The following is a 16,809-nucleotide window of genomic DNA, read 5'->3' as shown; positions in this document are numbered from 1 at the left end:
GGAGCCTCCCCATTTACGAGCGAGCACCTTCCTCTCTGCCATTTATGGTGTCTAGAACTGTAAACAGTAAGGAGTAAAAGTATTGCCAAATAAATGAAGATCAAGAACCCAAGGGGCTGGCTCAGCTGGAAGTGCTCGATTGAGGCACGAGGACCTGAGCTCTGTCCCCAGAATAAGCCAGGAGCGATGCTGTGCTGCTCCTGTGACCTCAGTGCCAGCCAGGGGGTGGAGACAGACTGATCTCAGGGGCCTATGGCCAGTCAGCCTAGCCTAAGTTCTAGAGCATGAGAGTCTCTCTAAAAACAGTGGGCAGAGCCCGAGGAACAAGCTTTGTCCTCTTCTCTTGAGATACACACCTACGCACACGTATGCACATACATATTTACAAACACACACATGCACACACAGAGGTGGGCACCTAAGCAGAAAGATGGAACAGTGACCCATGACACCATATATATTCTTTAATGTCAAATGGTTCAAACTAAAGACCAAGGAAGGGAAAATACCAGTTGGCTGGAACGTAGGGGGGTGGATAAGGGGGAGTGGGATAGGGGGCTTTCTGGAGGAAGAAGGGGCATAAATCGGAATGGTGGGGAAAGGGTCTAGGCCTGTCATTCTCAGCAGTTTGGATAAGCAGAGGTAGAGCCATAGAAGAAAGTATAAGGAATCCAAGGGCTAGCAGTGGGTACAATGCTAGCCCGGCAAATGCGAGAACCCAAGCTTGGACTCCTAGAAACCAAGGAAATCCGGGCAGGAGTTGTGGTCACCTGTAATCCCAGCACGCAGGAGGCAGAGACAGGAGATTCACAGGATAAGTGATTGCTAGACTAGCTGGAAAGCTGGAATCTGTGAGCTGAGCTCTGGAAAGAGCTTAAGGAAAAAAAAATAGAATGGAGAGCGATCGAGGAAGACTTCAGATGTCAACTTCCGGTGTGCGTGAGCACACAGGCAACAACATCGCGCATGTGTGTGTGTGTGTGTGTGTGTGTGTGTACTTGATCACACACCCACATGAACACACATACATGCATTTACATCATACAGGCAGTCAGAGAGAGAGAGAGAGAGCCCCATGCACAGAGGAGAAGGAGGAGGAGGAAGAGGAGGAGGAGGAGGAGGAGGAGGAGGAGGAAATCCATGTATGTTAGTGGGAAGCTGTGTGGTGAAGTGAGGAGCTGGTTAGGTCTGAGCAACACTGGTGCTGTCATAGCCCCAGTGACAGGGACAGAGGGACCTCTGAATAAAGCAGAAAAGATTAGTAGTTCCATGTATTCCCAAAACCCAAGAAGGTGGGGGGGGGGCAGGAACAGCACGAGGGCCTGGGAGGGATCCTAAGAGACAGGAGACAGACTGAGTGATGTTCCTCAGCCTTCCTGTGGCTCCAGTTACACCCCTCTTTCCTAGATAGGTAATGTTTTTCTTTTGTTTTTAAGAGAGGGTTTCTCTAGGTAGTCCTGGCTGTCCTGGTACTTGCTCTGTAGAACAGGCTGGCTTGGAACTCAGAGATCCACCTGTCTCTGCCTCCTAAATGCAGGGATTAAAGGTGTGCACCTTTAATTATTACCTATCGAGTAATAATTTTTTAACCTCTGCCGGGTAGGGTGTGTATATGTAGTATGTTTTCCTGTCTTGGGGCACACATACCTGTGGGGGGGGTATCAAGATTGATAATCAGGCACCTTTCTTTTCTCAGTTGCTCTCCACTTGATAGTCTAAGAGAAGGTCTCTCCCTTGTATCCAGAACTCCCCCAGTCAACTAGTCTGGCTAGGGTGGTTAGCCAGTTTGCTCTACTTCCTCTGTCCTGAGACTACAAGTGAAATGTCATACTCCCCTGGCTTTTACGTGGTCTTGGAGATCCAAATCCAGTCCCCACTCCTGAATGGCAAGCACTTTACCTGCTGAGCCACTTCTCCACGTAAGAAAAAACCACTTTGATTTTATTAAATTAAAATCCAAGCCGTGGCTGTGGCTCAGTTGGTGAAGAATTTGCCTGCCATTTAGTAGGTCCTGGGTTTGATCCCCAGCACCACACAAACCGAGGGTAGAAGCCCACAGCTGTGCCCCCAGCACCGAGGAGATGGAGGTAGGATGATTACAAGTTCAGGGTCATCCTCAGTTGCATAGCTTGTTCAAGACCAGCCTGGAATACCTAAGACTCTGTCTCAAACACAAAACAAAACATAATTAAATTAAGATGACATCAACTCATTTCCATGGAGAGAAATTAGATGCCGAGGAGTAAGGTCTGTCAGGAGCTGGAGTTTGGACTACGGCAAAGCCTGAATTGTTAGTGTCAGCTCACGTGGCCTCTCTCTCCTGAGACCCACATTTTGCCCCCTTGGAGACAGTACTGTTCCAGTTGGAAATGCATACATTAACTCCCAGCTGTGCCCAGGACAAGGTCTGCGTGAGACGGTGATACCCACAGCCTGGAATTTCTCTCTGCGACCTGGGCAATTGCTGGGCAGAGGGAGGAGCTTTATTCCCACATCTTCAGGCTTCTCTGCTGCAAGGGTGTCTGGTCTCGGGGGAACCAACCTGCAGCCCACAGCTGGGGGCCCAGTCCCCCCTTGCAAGCCCAGGAACCTCTTCTCATCACATGGTCCACTAAACCCCAATGTGCTAAGGGCCTGCAGGCTCACCTGCATTCAAGCTCCATGGTGACCCTGAGGAGGGCAGAACTGGGATCTGGTTTGCAGATGGGATTCTGAAGGTCAGAAAGGCTAGCAGCTTGCCCAGGGTTAGAAAGCCCAGGCTGCACTGCCACCCAGGCCTGTCTGACCTCCAGTCTGAGGTCTCTTGTGTTTTGCCCTGTGCTCCCAAGGCTTTTGTCCATTCCCTTCCCCTCCCCCACACTCCAACTTCTAGGGACTTGTTTTGACCTCCAGGGAAAGACCTAGGATTGAAGCAATTCTTTTGGAGTTGGAACTGCAGAGCCTGGACCTCTATATCTCTATCCCGGGCCCACAGATGGGAAAGAACAGCCTGCCTGGAGTTTTGTTGTTTAACACCTCTTGGTGAGAGGGGGTTGAAGCCAGTCTGCCCTGGGCATAGTCTCTTCTAGTCAAGGTGGGTGAATAGAGAAGAAAAACGCTTACAAAGACCGAGGAAAAGGGGACTGCTTCTCCCTCTTTGGGCAGTGTGTGCACCCAAAACCTCTGCTTCAAGCGGTTCCATGCCTTCAATTCCAGCACTCCAGAGGCAAGCCAGGCAGATCTCTGTGAGTTCAAGGACAGCCTGGTCAACACCATAGCGAGTCCCAGGCCAGCTAGGGCTACACCGTGGTATGTTGTTGTAAAAAAAAAAAAAAAAAAAAAAACAGTTAAAAAACAAAACAAAAAGAACAACTAACAACCATCCAAACTAAATGAAACAAAACAAAACAAATGAAACCCAAAATAGCAATAACAAAAACAAAACACAAAAGTAGAGGTGCCCAGTCAGATCTCCTTGGTCTTTGTCACCCTAGAATGGCAGCGTTTCTCTCAGCTAACAGACGGTGGGACCCACCTCAGGGAAGCCAGAAGTCCCAAAAGTTTCCAGAATCAAGGAGCCAGCAAACAGCAGTGGATTCTGGGCCTCTGTAGAATAAGAAGACAACAAAAGGGGTGAAGAATAGCATCTCCTACAGATCCCCAGAGCCTGGCGTTAAGGGGCTAATCATGCCCAGCATCAAAGGAAGTGGGGGAGGGGCTTCCTTCACAAAGTATTTAATGTGTTGCAGGGAGTGCTTGCTTTATTGAGTTAGGAGATTAAGAGAGCGAAAATCTCAAATCCGCAAGGAATTTTCCCTGGCGGCGCTTTGTCAGGTTTATTAGTTTGGGGGACATTTCTGGTTCTTGAGGGAGTCACTGCTGGATAGATTTAAGTGGCTTTGGAGCTCTGCTGAGCCTTGCCCCGTGCACACAATCGGCGCTGTATGTGCAGCGACACTTCTGATGTGATCGATGGTGGAAGGCCAGGCTGCTAATAAGAGAGACCGTTATTAACTCTGTCCCTGGCATTCCCACACGAGCCGTCTGGCTAACTGTTCCCTGATAACGAATGACTTTGCCTGAGGGAGGGCTGAATCAGGTGAGGTAGGGGTGACCCCTCTATATTATGAGCAAATAACTTAACCAGAACCCCCTTTTCAAACCAGCACTTGCCTGACTGCAAAGGGAAGGGACCGGCAGGAGAACCGTCCAGGCTGGAACGGATCCAAGAGTGGAAGGCCCTCAGGGTTACTCAGAAATAACTGGAGCTTAACACTCCAGAGCCTTGAGAACCAGCTCTAAATCCAAGCTGCTCTGGCTTCAACTCAGCATCCCAAGAGCAAGAACTTGCCAGAAGGTTCTTAGGAGATACATACGCTCTGAGAACATTCTTGTCATGACTAGGAAAGGGCCAAAGGGTGCGTGAGAAATGGGTCAGCTTAGTTGAGTTGGAGCATTCATTTTTTCTTTTCTGTATCCCATGTAGCCCAGGCTGGCCTCAAACTTGCTATGTATCTAAGGATGGTTTCGAATTCTTGTTCTTCCTGCTGCCTGGTTTATGTGGTGCTGGAAATGGAACCCAGGGCTTGATGCTTGCTAGGCAAGCACTCTATCAACTGCTCTGCGTCTCTAGTCCCATGGGAGGACACTTTCCAAAGTCCTGAGTGGTTCTCTCCACGTGGACAGGATGGAGGAAACTGGAACTTCCCACTTCAGCCTTGAACTTGCTCTCATTTATGACCCTGCATCATGCTCCTTAGAAGAATCTCCCTTCTCAGTGTGGGCAGAAAGTTTCTCCAGTCCTCTGGAGTCAGACTTGTAGGGACAGAACTACCCTCCTTTATAACTCAGAGGAGGATTTATAAATTCCTCTCCGTGTGGAAATCAACAGCATTCATTCATTCATTCATTCATTCAATCAAATATTTGCTAAGGTCTTACTGACTGCAAGCCTTGAGCCAAGAGTGAGGCATTTTAAGATGGACCATGGCAAACGTTCTCATCACTCAATTGGTTTCTTTGTAATGATGCAGAGTCACATAAGGGGGTATTGGTAATGAGGGCTGCTGTGAGTGTACAACATAGAGGCATTGCGGGTCAAGAAAGGCTTCCAAGAGCAAGGCTATTCACACCAAGATAGGAGGGTGGATCAGTGTGAGCAGAGCAAGGATACGCAATGGGGAAGAGGCCCCTGGAGCAAGGGCTGGGGAGACAGCCTGATGTGGAGCACTTGCATGTACCCAACAGATGAAATGGAGATTGTTCAGGGTGGTATGGCTGAAGACCAAGATGGACAGTAGAGGCTGGGCATGCGTTCCTTGTGGATGGAGAATAGGGCAAGACTATTAACATCTATCATTGTCCAAGGGCAAGACCATAAGCACCTGCCATGGTCCAAGGCCAAGACCATAAGCACCTGCCATGGTCCAAGGCCAAGACCATAAGCACCTGCCGTGGTCCACAGCCAAGACCGTAAGCACCTGCCATGGTCCAAGGCCAAGACCGTAAGCACCTGCCGTGGTCCACAGGCAAGACTGTCTGCAGATCTCATGCTGGTTGAGTTAGGGAGGCTAAGATTGATGCTGAGAGTTTGGGGGATCCTGAAGAGATTTGTGGAAAGACAGAGTTCTGTATGTAAGACAGATCTTTGGTTTTAGTACTGAGAAGAGATAAAAGGAAAATGCTAGGACTGGGGAAATGGCTCAGCAATGAAGCACGGGCTGCACAAGTTTGGATCCAAGTTTGGAAGTCGGTTGATCATTTGGACAGCTCTGCTGAGGGGCTTGTTCAAGAGTAGACATCTCTGAAGCAGAGTGTGGGCTCAAGGGAACTCTCCAGCTTTACACAAACACATGCACTCACATACACACACAAACACACACACAGAGAAAGTCTAGGCTGACTCAAACTTACTATGTAACAGAGGATGATCTTGAACTTCTAATCCTTCTACCTCCACCGCCTGAGTGCTAAGAGTAATGTGTGGGACACCAGAACACTTGCAGACAGTGTGATTATACAAGTGTGTATGTGCGTGTGAACATGTACATGTGTACATGTGTGTGTAGAGGCCATGGGTCAATGTTGGGTGTCATCCTCAATTGTTTCCACCTTATGTTTGAGGGCCCTCTCACTGAGCCTGGGGTTCACCAACCGGCCAAGTTGGCTAGCACTGAGTGCCAAAGATCTGCCTATCTTTTCCCTGCCATCTTTCCCCCAGCAGCAGGGTTCCAGGTGCACACCACCACAGGCTTTTCCATAGGATCCAACTTGCGAAGCATCTCTCCGACCCACCACACCCATGTTTTTAAGAAGCACCAAGGAACAAATGCCACCTGTCTCACATGCTAAGCAAGCTCACTGCCAGCTAAGCCTCTTCTCCGACCCCAGTACTACTACCATTCATGCACCATTGAGTGCGGAACCCAGGACCACCACGGCACTGGGGCCTCCGCTTTGGCTTTTGTGTTTAGGATGAGAGATGTGAGCCTATTGGATGCTAATAGAAATGGGACAGAAGAAAGAGAATGGCTTAAGGGAGCAGAGAGCTGAGAGGGGCTTGCAGAACAGAGCCAGGCCCTAAGTGCAGGTGGGGCTCCCAACAGGTTTGAGAAGCAGGGAGGTGGCAGAGTAGCACGGAGGAGCTGTGGGTTTCCGGTACCCAGGGCAGGGGGTCCAGGCCTGTGGCTGTTGTGTGTCTTAGCAGTGGAGTCAGGTACGGAGATTTGAGGCCTGTGCAGGTTCCCAGATTGTCACTCTGCTGACCCACTGGTCTGAGCGCTGCAGATGACTATCATCAAGCGGTTTTCCCATCTGGTATCTAACCTATTTCTCGCTCCTCTTCCTTCACTAACACACACACACACACACACACACACACAAGCCTGATGATTCTGGTGAGCAAGCCAGAAAATAGCGAGTGTGTGCATCTGTGAGTGTGCACGTGAGAGCAAGCGGATGTGTAGGCCACAGAGAAACTACTGGGGCTGCTTCGCAGTCACTCCTAGCTCAAGGGGCCTCATTTTCTGGCTCCCGGCCTAGTGTAAAAGGCAGGCGTGTGCTCCGGTAGATGCTGACTGAGATCCAGGATAGCACGTCCAAACTTTGAAAACACCGGCTCTACTGTCAAAGCACTTGTCCTCAGGCCCTGTCTAATCTGCACAGCCTTAGGAAGGGTGGCTGTCCTCTAAGGGCCTCAGTCTTCCCATCTGTAGAGGATAAAGTAGAGGAAACAGTGGAGGATCATATGTCACACGTGAAGCAGGGCACCTGGAACCTGGAAAGGGCTTCTAAGTTTTAGCCTTGAACCCCTAGGGGGCCTCATCATAGAGAAGTGAACTTGGCCTGGCCTTGAAAAGCAAAAGTGGGTGAGAGAGTGTGACGGTCAAGATCAGGAAGGAGACAGTACAAATCGGGGCTGAGGGAGTTGGGGTTTGAAAGTTTTCTGGAGAACAATAGAAACCTCTTGGATGTACAGACAAGGGGACTCAGAGAGGCCCAGTCTCCAGAGCCTTTCCCCCAAATGCCAAGTTCAGAATTGGCTAGTTGCTTTTTCTGTGTTTGCTCCATTGTAGGCTGTATGACAAGGTGGATGGGTCCCCCCCTCCATGCCTGAGTGCAGGGCTGCCACAGCTCCCTCCCTACAGGGTCCTCCTCATCCAGGGCAGGCAGTCACTTCCTAGGAGGGGCTGGCTGGCCAGTAATTCCCAAATGCCAGACATCCCTAAATCCTTCCAAAGGTTTTTAGGACAGCTTAAAGGGGGACTTCGAATCACAGAGAGCCAGGTAACTATGGCAGGAAGAAAGTGGGTTCATCCACTAAGAAAGAGGGCTCCATCTGTCTGATCCTGGTCTCAGGCATGCCTCATCTTCTGAGATTTGGGCTTCCAGCTCCTTATCCTGAGTCTATTAAACAACAAAATTGCTTAGCCAACGTGTTTCATTTTGATGCTATACTCAGCAACATCTTGGTGATAATTTGACTTTCCCCATATGTCTACCAAGGATAGAAAGCAAGGGCTGGAGGGCGAGAGAGACTAGCCCTTTCCACTGTTAAAAACCTCACTGGGAAAGAAGCAAGTTGTGTGCTAGGTCTCTACACCCACTCTTGTGGGCTGATTGTTATTAGTCACGGCTCTTATCTGGTCAGCTCTGGGGTGAAAGCGGTTACCCCAACAGGTCCGCGAGGCCTTCTGGTGCTCACCAGCTGCTCTGCCGCCTTCTAAACTCTTGGCTTGTATGTGAGCACTTCAGCCATGCTTTTCTATGCGATAGTCCTTCAAATTCACCGCCGAGTCTGATGAACCATGGACATGTGTTTAAGTTGGCTGTAGAAACCACGCACTCTATCCTATTCACATACCTACCTCCATACATGTGCTTTAAAAATGTTACCTTTTGTTTACTTATTTGGCAAGCCTGTGTGTGTGTGGTGTGTGTGTGTACACATGCGTGTCACAGAGTGCATATAGAGGTCAAAGGACACCTGTTAGGAATCAGTTCTTTCTCTCCCTCTTTTTCCGTCATTGAGGTTCTCAGGACTGAACTCAAGTCCTCCTGCCTGGCAGCAAGTACCTTCATCTACTGAGCCATCCCATCAAGCCTGTGTGACTTTCATTTTATTTTTATATAATTTGTTTTATGTTCATTGGTGTTTTGGTGTTTTGCCTGCGTGTATAATCTGTGTGAGGGTGTCAGCTCCCCTGGAACTAGAGTTACGAACAGTTGTGAGCTGCCATGTGGGTGCGGAGAATTGAACTCAGGACCTCTGGAAGAGCAGCCAGCTCTTAACTGCTGAGTCAATCTCAGCCCCCGCCATGTGGTTCTATATAGTGTGACTTTGTTGTGTAAATTGTGAAAGCAGGACAGATTTGTTTACCTGTTCCATTCTCTAAATCGTGTTTGTATGTGTGTGTGTATAGTTTTTCAAGACAGGGTTTCTCAGTGTAGCCCTGGCTGTCTTGGAATTTACTTTGTGGACCAGGCTGGCCTCAGATTCACAGAGATCCGCCTGCCTCTGCCTGCTGAGTGCTGGGATTAAAGGCGTGCGCCGCCACACCCGGCCATGAACATATTTAATGGATTTGTTTATTTTATTTTCTGTGTGAGTGTTTTTCCTGAATGTATGTATTTGTATCACATGTACACTTGGTGCCTCTAGAGATCAGAATAGGGCATTGGATCTCCTGGAGCTGGGGTTACAGACAGTCATGAGCCACCTCGTGGGTGCTAGGAACCAAACCCAGACCCTCGGAGAAAGCATTGGTGTTCCTCACTGCTGAGTGGTCGCTCCAGTCCACTCTTCAGAAACTTTCCTCCCATTTCTGCACAGCATTCTTGTGAAGGACAGAGTCCAGACAGAACCTGCTGAGTCCTCACACAGCTCTAGGAAAATGACAATTGGCTCGTAACTGAATTAGCACTCACTCTCATTTTATGCTGGGACACGCAGGGTCCTGACATGACTCAGCTGGGAGGTTAATTGGCTTTGCTGGATGACGGGGACCAGCTCACATTCATATTTCTTCTAAGAAATGAATCTACGGGCTCAGCAGTTAAGAGCATTTACTGCTCTTCCAAAGACGGGGGCTCAGTTCCCAGTACCGCAATGGAGGCTCACACTGTCTTTAACTCCAGTCCCAGCACATCCGACATCCTCTTCTGTTCTCTGCAGGCATGTGCCACATTTATTTCATACATGCAGGCAAAACACTCAAACACATAAAAGGAAATAAATAATATTTTGTTAAAATATTATTACACATATAAAAATGAATTACAGGGCTATGCCCATGAGCCAGCAGATAAAGCTGCCTGCTTCAGATCTGATGACCTTTCATTGACTAGGACCTCCGTGGCAGTGGGAGAGTCAGCTTCTGAAAATTGCCCTCTCACTTCCACAAGGACACTGTGACATGCTCATGACCACAGAATTACACACACATAAACATCCCAATATTTAGGGATTAAGAAAATATCCTACTGGCTTTCCTACAGCCAGACCTTATGGAGACATTTTTCTCAACTGAGGTTTCCTCCTCTCAGATGGCTATAATTTGTTTCAAGTTAACATAAAACTAACCAGCACAGGGTCCTTATATTAGAAACAAAACAAAATAAAAACAGACTAACAAAAACAAATTCCATTGGGGACAGAGCTCAGTTGGTAGAAGACTTGCTTAGTGTGCAAGAAGCACACATAAACCAGATCCATGAAACTGGAGTTATAGATGGTTGTGAGCATCGTGTGGATGCTAGGAATCGAACCCTAATCTTCTGCAAGAGCAGCCAGTGCTCTTTTAGTCTAGCTGTCTCAGCAGCCCTTCTGTATCTTCCCTTTAACACTGATGTCTGGTTCCCAGGGTTCTGAAATCTGGATGTAATCAGTCTGGGATTCACCTTGGATTTTGCAGCTCAGGCTGGCCTCAAACTCAGCTATGCAGCTGCGAATGGTTTTGAACTTCTCTGTTTAGATGATTTAAAACGCATTATGTGTGTGCCTGCACACTGGTGTGATGCGGGACAGGGGGTGACTTTGTGGAGTTGGTTTTCTTGTTCCACCTTTATGTGGGTCCCAGGCATCACACTGAGATCAATAGACTCCTGGAAAGCACCCCTACCCACTGGGCCATCTGGCCAGCTAACCTTGAACTTATCTTCCTGCTTCTACTTCCCATCATGTTGGGTTTGGTTGATTGCTAATTGTTTTGTTTCGTTTGATACAGGGTCTCACTATGTAGCCCTAGCTGCCTGGAACTCGCTATGTAGACCAGCTGGCCTCCAGCTCACGGAGATCCATCTGCCTCTGCCTCTGCCTCCTGAGCGCTGGGACTAAAGGTGTGCACCACTACACCTGGCTTTGCCAAGTTGTTTTTCTTGTGGTGCTTGGGGATCACACAAAGGCTTTCTGCATTGTGGGCAGCCACTCTCCTGACTGAGCTCCAGCCCCAACTCCATCTTGGTTTTCAGCCCTTCCTAGACCTTCCTTATGAGATAGCTTCTTTTTAGGCCTGGGGGTTTGTGTTGGGAGCCTAGACTGTACCTGGTGGCCAGTCCTGGGATGCTCTTTCTCTTGCTCTTGTTAATGTGACCTGTCAAGTTACCAGCTGCAGAAAAGACCTCAGGTCTGGACCTCCCTCTTTGGGACAGAGAGCTGCTTTCTGGAACACGTGACTCTTTAAGGTTCTGTTCAGAGACGGGAGCACCTGGCTCCTGCCTCCGGCATGCGCGGAAAAGGAGGCCATGGCACTGACCAGGACTGGATGAAATACCTAAAAGTCTTTTTTTCCAACTCAGAGGTTTTCTTTCCACTTGACCTGTTTCTCTAACTCTAAGCCAACTGTGGCATAAAGGTTGCTTTGCAGTGAATTGTTTGGGATTACATGAACCATTCCATCAGGCAACCACAAGCTTGTAAGCCTGGCTTCGACCAGAGACTTTAGAAATAGCCTGTGTCTTCTTTATTCAACTTAGAAAATATTTAAGCATTGGGGTTAGAGGAAGTTCAAATTTACAAAAAATTGTGTGTATTAGAATGCACCTCCATGTACCCATCACCAAGTTTTCAACTATTACCAATTAGCTCATGGCCAATCTCAAGGTCCCCCTCACCCTGCTCCAGACATTCCCAGGTCATATTAGCCAGGTCATATGGTCCAGGTCCTTTAACGCAAGTCCCAGCCACCACATCATTCCACCTGTAGATGCTTGAGTATTTGTCTCTAAAAAGTGAGGTCACCTTCTGTAAGAATGTTTTAGATTGATTTCTTATTATTGTATTGTATTGCTTTATGCACATATATGCTTGGTGCCTGTTGAGTTGAGGGCATCAAATCCCCTGGAACTGGAGTTGTGGACCCTTGTGAGCCATCATGTAGGTGCTGGGAATCAAACCCAAATCCTGTGCAAGAGCAGCAAGTGCTCTTAACTGTTGAGCCATCTCTCCAACCTGAGGTCACCTTCTTTTTTTTAAAAAAAATATTTATTTATTTTACATCCCAGCCACAGCTTTCCCTTCCTCCTCTCCTCCCAGTTCCTTTCCGTCCCCCTTCTGTTCCTATCTCAAAATCCACTTCTCTTCCATTTCTGTTTAGGAAAGGGCAGGTCTCCCATGAGTATCAACAAAACATGGCATATCAAGTTGCAATAAGACTAAGTAACCCCCCTTCCATGTGAGACTGGACATGGCAACCAAGCCAGTATGAGGAGAAAGGATTATAAGAGCCAGAGGGGTCAAAGACACCTCAAGAACTCACAGAACCAGGGCTCTTAGGGGCTCAGAGAGACTGAACCGACAACCAGGGAGCCTGCTTGGAACTGACCTAGGCACTCTGCATGTATGTGACAGTTGTGTAGCTTGGTCCTCTTGTAGGACTCTAACAGTGGGAACGGGCTGTCTCCAACTTTTACAGGCTTTTGGGATCCTACTTTTCATACGAGGTCACCACCTTCTTTTTAATGTAACTGCAATAACACTGTTGTCTGGCTGGTAAGGAAAGCCTGAAATCTCAGCATTTGGGGGACTGAGGTAGAAGGCTCATACATACAGAGCAAGATGCAGTCTCTAAAATAAAATAAAATAAAGATAATTACAACTAAACCATTGCAATACCTAAAAAGAAATGACAAGAATTCAATTATGCAGCTGTGCCCACATTCTTTAGATCAACCCATCTATTGTTTCAAAACCACAGTTGGGTCCTTTCTTCCTTTCTGTTCCTCTCCCAAAGAGGTAGCTGCTCTCTCTCTCTCTCTCTCTCTCTCTCTCTCTCTCTCTCTCTCTCTCTCCCTCCCTCCCTCCTTCTCCCCTTCCCCTTTCCCTTTCCCCTCCATAACCCACTAAATAAATATGCAACCTTAAAAACAAAACAAAACAAAACCACAGTTGGTTGGGTTGGAACATGCACTTGGGAGGCAGAAGCAGGTGGGTCTCTGTGATTTCAAAGCCAGTATAGCCCATACAATGAGTTCAGGCCAGTCAGGACAATACAGAGAAACTTTCTGCATTGAAAGACAACATGTCTGAAACCATTTTTAGTCTGTGTTTATCCCCAGCAGTTGTAATGGATGAGGTTGCATCATTTGTCCCTACCAGCTTTCCACGGTCTCCTGCTGATATCGCATGCCTGGGCTGGGGTCCAACGGGCCTTGCTGCCCTCTTGGATCTTCCTCTAAGCTCAGAGCAGAGTATGGCTTCCCCATCTTCATCCCCGATCTTCCCTTGGAGCATGGACCTTGCTGTGCCTATTGTGCCTAGCTTTTCCATGGCTTTTAACTGCCAAGCAACACACACCTCCACCTTTGTGCCTCTGAGGTCAATGTTGCTGGCCTATGGAAATCTTTCTTAGACCATTCTGCGGATTTTAAATGTAAATTTTTTTATTTTTAATTCTGTATATGGGGTTGGGCAGGGAATGTATGCCATTGCCTACCGAGGTCAGGGGTTGGATTGCCCTGGAGCTGGAGTTACAGGGAGTTAGGAGCTGTCTGACGTGGGTTCTGGGAACCAAATTCAGGTCCTTTGCAAGATCAGCAAGAACTCTTAGCCACTGAGCCACCTCTCTAGCCCTTTGTTTATACTTTTATCTACCTCGGCAGGTATTCATCACGTTGCCACTGAAAGCCAGTTCTTCATCCAGCACACAAAGCTGTAGGAAGCACCTTTGTCCTCACTTTATAGAAGTAGGTGTGTGATTGCACGCCGGCCATACCCCTAGAAACAGCCACCGGGTCAAAAGGTGCACACACTAACTACAGAAAGGAAGTGGTAGCGCTATACTGCTGTGTACTGTGCACCGTGCTATGCCGTGGCATGTGCTGTTTATCAACACAGGACCTCGTCAGTCTTTTTAGGTTGGCTGTTGTTAGTGGTGGTGTAAGATTTCTTTAGTTTGGGCCTGGAGAGATGGCCTGCTCTTCCAAAGGTCCTGAGTTCAATTCCCAGTAACCACATGGTGGCTCACAAACATTTGGTGCCCTCTTCTGGCCTGTAGGCATACACGCAGACAGAATATTGTAATCATAATAAATAAATAAAATATTTAAAAAAGATTTCTTTAGTTTATTTTTATCTGTATGAGTGCTTGCCTGCATGTATTATGTATGTGCACCATGGGTATGCAGTTTCTGTGGAGGCCAGAAGAGGGCGTCAGATCCCCGGGAACCAGAGTGAATTAAAGACAGCCGGTCCTGTCACGTGGATGCTGGGGTCTAGCATGAGCCTAGGTCCTCAGCAAGAGGAGCGAGACCCTTCAGCTGAGCCATCTTTCCAGTCCCAGACTAGTTTTTGGCAGTCTGAGGAACTAAGGTGTCACTGCATTGTAGTAACTAAAGAGCCCAGGTCACTAGCAAATGCCACGTTTTCATTCCTCTTCTTGTCTCCCAGGAACGGCTCATTTCCTGGAATTTCTTATAAAGTGGAAGGAGTTTTGTTAGAAATAGTAGTCTTTTGGTGCTCTGTGGCAAATATATCTCCTGGTACATCACTTTCCTTTGAACTCAGTCAATATCTATCCCAAACAAAAATAAAACACAAGATGAGGGCTGGAGAAATGGCTAAAGCATGGGCTGCTCTTCTGAGGACTTGAGTTTTGGTCCCAGAGCTTACATGGGGCTCAAATCATCTGGAATCCGAGATCCAGGGGCTCCAATGCCCTCCTCTGGTTTTTGGGGGCACTTCATGCATGCAATGCACAGGCAAACCTGCATACACATAATCTAAAAATAAATCTTTAAAAACAACAAGGGCTGGATGGTGGTGGTGCACTCCATTAATCCCAGCACCTGGGAGGCAGAGGCAGGCAGATCTCTATGAGTTCGAGGCCAGCCTGGTCTACAGAGCAAGTTCCAGGACAGCCAGGGCTACACAGAGAAATTGTCTGGTCTCACTCCCCAGTGCTGGGATTACAAGCTTACACCTCCACGCCTGTGGCTATTTGTGTGGCTACTGAGGACTGAATTCAGGTCTATGCTTATGTAGCAAGTACTTTATCGGCAAAATTGTCTCCCCAGACCCCCGAGAGAAATACTTTCTGTCTGGGGACAATTACTCTGTTCCTAGAAAACTCGTGAAGCACTTATGAGGAACCAACCCTCAGTAACCAGGTTCCAGTTGAGACTTAAAAAAAAAAACAATTTTATTACTATAAAAAATCCTAATATTGTCTTATTTAAGTCCTAAATTATTTTCAATGTATAGAGCTGTTCAACCATCATATGCTATTGTTAAAATTCCTCTGTCACCCCAGAATGATTCCTCGTGCCTGCCTGTTATCATTTTGTCCTTAGCATGACAACCTCATCAGTGTGAGGACAGGCAGGCAGCATCCCTAAGAGATCACTGGCTTGTGAATTCAGGACCAATGTCTCCAACAGTATGTGTGCACAGGCTTGTGTCTACTTAGGTGACAACATTTTTCCGGAGGAGACACACAGACACATCTTCTTACCCCAGATGGGAAGCTCATGACAGACTAAAGTGCAAATTTGGTGAACTGTAGGTTTTATTGGGGTTACTAATAGGAATACTTACAGGGTTATTCCTGGAGTGGACATCACTCAAAGACAGCTGTATCACCAAAGCCCACCCAGCATGGGTGACAGCTCACAAAGCTGGGGACCTGGAGCTCACTGCACAGCCTGCAGCAGCTCAACAGGCTGGAGAGTGTCCTTTCCACGTGACTTAATCGATCTAAACCTCTTCCTGGCAGTTCAGCTGGTTTCTGTCTCTTTCAGGTAGCTTGGTTCATCTAAGAGTCTTCTTTGCGGCTCAACCCTGCTCCTCTGAGAGGGAGGGACTCTCAGCCTTTACTGCTTACTCTAGCAGGGAGGGTTCTAGTGAGTCTGGTCAGCTTTAGGCACTTTATGAAGCTATTGTGAGTTGTTTGCCTTCCTTTTTAAGGAGCTCTTTGCAGGATGACATGCTGTGCAGCACTCACTGGGGAGACCTGGGACAGGCTTCCTCCTGAGAGTCCCAGCCGTGCTGAGCCCCGTTCTTACCTCTTTCAGGTGGATAAAATTCGAAGAAAAGGTGGAGGAAGGAGGAGAACGCTGGAGCAAGCCCCATGTGTCCACACTGTCCCTGCATAGCCTCTTCGAGCTCCGCACCTGCCTGCAGACAGGGACAGTGCTGCTGGACCTGGACAGCGGCTCTCTACCACAGATCATAGGTGAGGCCATGGCACTTCTGCCGTGGTCCCCACAAACGAGGGCAATTCCCCCGGTCTCTTGCCCATCTGCAAGTCCATATGACTGGCCAATTCAACCCTTGCCTGATTCTGCAGAGATGCATTTGATTCTGAAGCTCTCTAGACAGTGTCCTAGATGCCCTGATTTCCACACTGCACAGACCTCCAGCCACTAGGTGAAGAGCATCCTTGAAGTGTGGCTCAGCAAGGCAGCAGACAGGAGAGGGGCTCCTTGAATGGGCAGAGGGCACTGTTGACATGGCAACTTGTTTCTTTTCAGAGGAAATGGGCCATCTTTCTTCTTTAGCAAACTAATTCCCGCTAAATTAAGTGTCAAAAGAGAAGGTGGCTTGCCTCTTGTCCATAAACATCTCTGTGATTTTTATTCTATCAAGTGCATTTGGTTTGGCTATAACTATTTCTTCTCTAAAAGAGAATTCATTGGGGAGAATGAAAAGCCTTTGACACAGCGTCCTGGCACACTTAGAGGTTCTATTTCATGCACGCTTCACAACAGGGATGGAAAGAGCATAGACTTCTGTCCACACTTGCACACAGCTAGAGATATATACGCATCTTTGTACATGAAAAGATTGGGGGTAGCAGTCCCAACAGTCAGTGGCAAAGCCACAAAACTACCTTCACG

General features: G+C 47.9%; 1 protein-coding gene across 1 annotated transcript in view; it reads left to right on the top strand.

Annotated features, from left to right (window-relative positions):
* Slc4a5 (solute carrier family 4 member 5) overlaps nt 1-16,809 on the top strand; it is a 63,187-nt gene that overhangs the window by 203 nt on the left and 46,175 nt on the right. Inside the window, exon 2 of the mRNA XM_050164962.1 lies at nt 15,985-16,145. Within this exon, the coding sequence (XP_050020919.1) occupies nt 15,985-16,145 (161 nt within the window). The remainder of the gene's footprint in view (nt 1-15,984; nt 16,146-16,809) is intronic.

The sequence above is a fragment of the Alexandromys fortis genome, unplaced genomic scaffold (genome assembly GCF_014885135.2).
Source record: "Alexandromys fortis isolate MF-2015 unplaced genomic scaffold, M_Fortis_MF-2015_v1.1 scaffold_138, whole genome shotgun sequence".
Classification (NCBI taxonomy): Eukaryota; Metazoa; Chordata; class Mammalia; order Rodentia; family Cricetidae; genus Alexandromys; species Alexandromys fortis.
This window is presented reverse-complemented; position numbering and strand designations above follow the sequence as displayed.